The sequence below is a fragment of the Lycium ferocissimum genome, chromosome 4 (assembly GCF_029784015.1).
Source record: "Lycium ferocissimum isolate CSIRO_LF1 chromosome 4, AGI_CSIRO_Lferr_CH_V1, whole genome shotgun sequence".
Lineage (NCBI taxonomy): Eukaryota > Viridiplantae > Streptophyta > Magnoliopsida > Solanales > Solanaceae > Lycium > Lycium ferocissimum.
Genome location: NC_081345.1, coordinates 66,169,614 through 66,175,613, shown reverse-complemented (window position 1 = coordinate 66,175,613; position 6,000 = coordinate 66,169,614). Strand labels below are relative to the sequence as shown.

Sequence of the window (6,000 nt, the reverse complement as noted above, 5' to 3'; positions counted from 1 at the left end):
TATGAAATATTAATGAGACGTGATTTGAAGCGACATGGCCTGAGGCGGTTACCGAAGCTAGCCATTAGGAATGAGACACGTGGCCGAAGTCAGAAGGACATGACGTGATGGGGCATTACATTTCCCGCTTATTTTTTTGAAGATAAGAATGAACTAATTAAGGAAGTCACCGGGGGAGTCTTTTCCACTTCCCGTCACTTCGGTGAAACTCTAGTCCGGAAAGTGTGGGGACTATCTGTATACGGTAAAAACCGGACCAGTTTGTGTCTGATATAATCAGAACAAGAGATAGGCTGAATTGGCACGAGCACGATCAACCTTGCCTCAACATCGAGGGTGTTTACCAGACACAGCAGATCCGACCCCCAATAAGCTTATCCGGTTTTCCATCCGGACAATCAGTTATGGTACTGCCACGCGTCACCAAACCGTTCCGCCATTTGTGCTAACAACGGTACGGGTGTCAGACCATACGGCTGGGCCTTATCCATTTTAGGATTTTTCTTAGAAAGGCTTTTTAACATTGTACTAGAGGACCCATAAAGGATTACCTATAAATAGAGGGTAACCCTTTCCTTTTTCGGTCGGCTTTTTCTCATTCCACAACATTGTAATCAGCATATATTATAAAGATCTTCTCAAGTATTTTGGTTCGGATCCGAGTAGTTCCACTAAATCGAGCTCATTATACACGTTGATTAGCTCGTCCTTTTCAGTTCATGATTGTTATTGTCTTACAAAATCTACCTTAGCTCACATTATATCACATTCATATATATATATATATATATATATATAAACATATACGAACCCACGGAAAATTCCATATTAACCAAAAGATTAAATTCATCCACATATTCTATTCACCACTTACAAATTTAATTGTTACCCGTAATTCGGGGTAAACAGTGTGAACACGGTAGCAAAAGTTATTCCTGGACAAGATCGTCTCTTAAAACTAAAAGGAATTAATTCAAAATGCTTACCACGAGCATCTATATATATTTGCTTTTGCTTGTCAAGAATATCTCGGGCATAAACTTTTCAGAATCCGACCAAATATTATAAGGGTCATGATGTATCTTTCAAACATTGATATGCAAACTAGTACCCTTTGGAATGTTGTAACCAACGACTGTAGTCTTGCACTGCTTCGTGTGGAACTAGCAAAGGTGCTGGTGCATATAAGCGCACTGTTTCTTAGACAATAGCCTGAATTGGTAAACTAAATTTTGGATGTCAAGATCTTCCGCAGACCTCTCTTTACCCACTTTTATGTGAGTAAATTTCTCAAATGGTCAACACTATGTGAAATTATTGAGTAAAGTCGCTTAATTTAGTTTTTTATCAATAAATTCACTCATTTTTTAATTTTCTCTTAAAAAGTCAACCTAATTGAATTTGTCACTTCCAGACATCAAAAAGCTTTGACAAGGCGAAATAAGCTAATTGTTTATGCCAACAACTTTAACTAGTTCAATGATAACTGATAAGACTTAGGATTCCCTTGGTGAATAGAACTCTTGTGGAGTACCGGTCGAAATCCTTTAATTTGAGTTGTGACAACTACTTAACATGTCTTATATATAAGGACAAGTCAGTAGAGTACTAATTTATTCGTAGAAACAATTGTGCTGAATTAAAAGACCAAAAAGGTTAAAGATAGTATGGAAGCTTAGAACTTAATAATCAATCTTGCATTTATATAAAAGTTACACATTTATTCAAGTAATAAAATTTATCAGAAACAGATTAAAACATCAATTATTACACCCATGTCAGATAATTTACACTATCAAAATACATAAAGCTTAGAAGACAAACGAGAGGTAACCAGAACTTCCACTTGATTTACATTAGGCAGGGTAATGCCTACACCTTCTGTCATGTCTATTGGCTTGTTTGATGATTTACTAAAATCAAAACCTTGAAGCAAACGAGCAAAAGTCAAATGTGTCAGTAAGGTCGCAAAGGTTATTCCTGGACAAGATCGTCTTCCAGAACCAAACGGAATGAATTCAAAATGCTGACCGCGGGCATCTGTATTTGCTTTGCTTGTCAAAAATCTCTCTGGCATGAATTTTTCAGGTTCCGACCAAATGTTAGGATCGCGATGTATTTTCCACGCATTAATATATAAACGAGTACCTTTTGGAATGTCGTAACCAGCCACTTGACAATCTTGTACTGCTTCGTGTGGTAATAGTAAGGGAACAGGTGGATACAAGCGCGATGTTTCTTTAACAATAGCTTGAAGGTACACTAAATTTTTTATGTCACTTTCTTCGACCCATCGCTCTTTACCCACTTTTGTATCTATCTCATCTTGGGCTTGTTTCATAGCATGTGGATTGTTCAGCAATAAGGACATTATCCATATCAAATGAACAGATGTTGTATCAGAGCCATCCAAGATTAAACTCTGCATATATACATAATTTAATTTGCTACAGTTAGAAAACAAATGCTAATTACAATGAACTATATTGTAATGCATCATCAGTTTATGCACTTAGACAATACACAATAACTGTAAGCATAATGGAAAATATCGTAGTGCTTTAGATAGTTTTTGGGAATATTTACCGAAGTGTACTAAATAGGTATTCGCCTTTCCTGTTTATCTGGTCCTATTTCTTTTTTAATTTATTTCAAAAAGAATCTTTCTAGTTGGAAAACAATTAATTTACTAAAACATATAATTTTACTATTAATGGCAATTTTTCACAGTCATATAAATGTTATGGAGTTGCTAACATTATAAGTTTCAAAAGTCTTATAGCTGCATAAATATTTCTACCACATGGTCCTTCCATCTCATTTTAACTATTATTTTAGCATTTTTCACACCCAATAAGAAAACCAATAAAAAGTATAATTTATTAAGTTATTCCTATTTATAAGATGCTTTTTAAGAATTGATCAGTATTAACAAGATCTACTTTTTTAAAATGTTAGGTTATAGTTGGAAATAATTAACTACTTTAGTCTTGAATTCCTAAAGTAACAATTATACCGGGCCAATTTTCTGAGCTAAATCAATAGTTAAAATAAGACAGAGGAAGTATTTCAGCTCACAGGTTTTAAAACTCTTAATTTCTATTTCAAATTCTAAAAATAAGGCACTCGATGTACAAAGCATCTGCGCGTTAGCAAAGTTCAGGGAAGGGTCGCACTCAAGGGGTGTGATATAGACAGTCTACTCTAATGCAAGCAGTAGTGGCTGCTTTCACGGCTTAAACCCGTGACCTATAAATCACACGGAGATAATTTTACCGTTACTACAAGACTCCTTCTTCCTATTTCAAATTCTATGTCAGTTAAATAAGCTCTCATAAATTGAAACTGTGCTAGGTATAAAATTAAACAGCAATGCCGACATAAACTTACTAAGACAGTTGACTTGATGACGGTGGCCTGAGAATAGCCATAGGCTTTGAATTCATTAACATCTGTCACCCTAAGCATAGCATCTATGGCATCTTCATCCTCGTGATTGTTTACACCCTTCTTTTTCATATGGTCATCCAACCAACCTTGAAGAATAGAATCCAAGTCTTTATAAATATTCTTCATCAATTTTATGTGCCCTTGGAAATCAAAATATTTGAACAATGGAAAAGGCACTGCATCATATAAAACAATTTGCCCGACAACATACATGATGCCCTTAAAGGCCTTCCTAAAACGTTTTGCCTCCTCATCTTCCTCTATTTTGTTGTATCTTTTCCCACATATGGTCTTCACTATTATGTTCAAAGTCAATTGGTGAAACCATTCGCTTATATTGATCACTTCATTCTTTTTTACCTGCGTCAAAGAATATAAGTCTTTGATGCTATTTTCCACTTCACAGATACGTATGTGCCTCATTTTCTCGAGTTTAGTACTCGAGAGTACCTGCGTTAAGGCCAGCTTGCGCACTTGATTATAATAAGGACCGAAATTAGCATAAGTGAACCTCGCGTACTTGTAACCAATACTTTGGCCAGCCATGGATGTTGGTCGGGCCGCGAAATCCTTGTCATGAGTTGTGAGACAATCTTTAGCTGCTTCCCAATTGCTGATTACCAAACAGGGATACATCCCCATTCTCAAAGTGAAAATAGGTCCATATTTATCGGCCAACGCCCCTAAAGTCCGAGCAAATGGGATGTTCTCACCCGTACCACTCAGCTGAAGGAGGTGGCCTATGATAGGCCATGCTCCAGGGACTTCAGGGGCTAATTTTTTGGTAGTGAATGTCTTTCTTCTCCGTAAGATTATGGACAAGAACACAAAGGCTAAAAGCCCTAAAACAGCTTGCAAATTGGAAGAAAAATGATAATCCATTAGGTCGAGGAACTTAAAAGAAGGAGGCTCGAACTATAGAAGGTATCAAAGATTTGGGCTCTCATATATTGCATGTGCTTGTGCTGAAAAGTCTTATTTTAGGTGTTATTGTTTGAAAAGTCAAATAACTTTTTCTTTTGATTACAAGATCGTGATGTGGGTACACGATCTTGCATAAAAAGGACACGTAGCAACTAAAGATTAACTTTTAGTCGTGCCAGTTTAACTTATATTACGGTGAAAAAAATGAAAGTTATATATATTCATAGTGTAAACAAATTGTAGCCGTCAATTTATTTAAAAAAATATATCTACCAATTTTTACGCATATAACGTGAGTTTTGGCTACTCCATTTGTTTATCAGGAAAATGCAAAAGACAAATCGACAAGTCATGTCAAAGGCACCAAACTAAAATGCACCATGAACAATTTGTCTTTCTCAATTATCAAACCGCTTAACACTTCACAAAATAATTGAAGTTATGAGATACGTATCTTATTGAGACATTGGTCAATTTACACATTTTTAATACCTCGTTTTACCTAACAATTGCAATCTGATTGTAGTATGACCATCAAGTTAGTAAAGAATCTCAGATTTAAATCTTTCTAAAGAATATTTGATATGTTAATTGTTCACGTGTTGGACCACTTGAATATGTGAAGTTGTATGAAACCAATTGAAATTAACTAGAACAAAAAGGGAGTAGCTTATGTAGTTTGTGATTTATACACTAACTTGCAACGAAGCGTCATAACTCTTTTTTTTTTATGGCGGGGGAATGGGGGAGATGATTTACCTAGCAGTTTTCTGATTTACACAAATATTCTTCATATTCATCGGACATTTATACAAAGTACACTTTCAATTTATTCACTTAATTTAAACAACGTACTCCTTGATGTTCACCAGTTGGATAGTAGTGGTTCCTATTTCTCAAGATGATGATTACGGTTTTGATAGTGACTAATTAATAAATTTTGTTTTTGGTTACTTCTATATGATCTTATTGAGAAGCACATATATGATTTTTCTAAGGAAAAAGATTATTCTAAAAGTAAAGGGCACAAGATGTTTCTATTCAGTATTCACTATCATCGCACAACACCGTCCGTCATGCACGTCACAATTTCACCTACTATGTATGGAATGCCATGTCATGCTACCAATAATTTTTTCTGATTAAACATTTAACAATAATTCACATTATTTCTGTAACATATCCTACGTGGACCCGACGTTTTAATCATTTCGTTTAAAAGACAACTTGTACTTAACTCTCTTATATAAAAAACCAAGACTTTGACGATGTTAAATTCAGACAAATTTTAGTTGAATTATTAAATTCAATGCTTCGCCCTCAATAAATTCCTTCATTTAACAAGCAAAAATTTTCTTGTTTTTAATGAGTATCTTGGGATTGCATGTGATGTAATCATATCATTCTCCACATGAGGTGTATCTATCCGTATCTAGGCAAGCATATTGCCATTATGAAAAAGTATGAATTTACAAGGTTACATATATAAGTTATATGTCAAATAAGATTTTTTAGGCTATCATTTTGTCTGAAAAAGAAATGGTTACAATATGATGAACTGCAGAACCTCGAGGAGTAGGGCATAAACTGTAAAAGACTTACAAGCAAAAGATATGATTTCAGAAT

The 6,000-nt window shown here is 34.9% G+C and overlaps 1 protein-coding gene across 1 annotated transcript; it reads right to left on the bottom strand.

The window, feature by feature from the left end:
- Positions 1 to 1,663: 1,663 nt before the first annotated feature.
- LOC132053617 (nicotine N-demethylase CYP82E3-like) lies at positions 1,664 to 4,410 on the bottom strand. Its single transcript, XM_059445704.1, has 2 exons — positions 3,391 to 4,410; positions 1,664 to 2,422 (listed from the first exon to the last, which is right to left on the bottom strand). The coding sequence occupies exons 1-2, from the start codon at positions 4,330 to 4,332 to the stop codon at positions 1,796 to 1,798; spliced, it is 1,569 nt and encodes a 522-aa protein (XP_059301687.1). The 5' UTR covers positions 4,333 to 4,410; the 3' UTR covers positions 1,664 to 1,795.
- Positions 4,411 to 6,000: the final 1,590 nt, after the last annotated feature.

Bases quoted from the DNA above. Each gene is read 5' to 3' on its own strand.
- LOC132053617 (XM_059445704.1), bottom strand. From the start codon at position 4,332: ATGGATTATCATTTTTCTTCCAATTTGCAAGCTGTTTTAGGGCTTTTA. The intron at 2,423-3,390 runs GTAAGTTTATGT...GTATATATGCAG, and splicing joins TCATCAAGTCAACTGTCTTA to AGTTTAATCTTGGATGGCTC.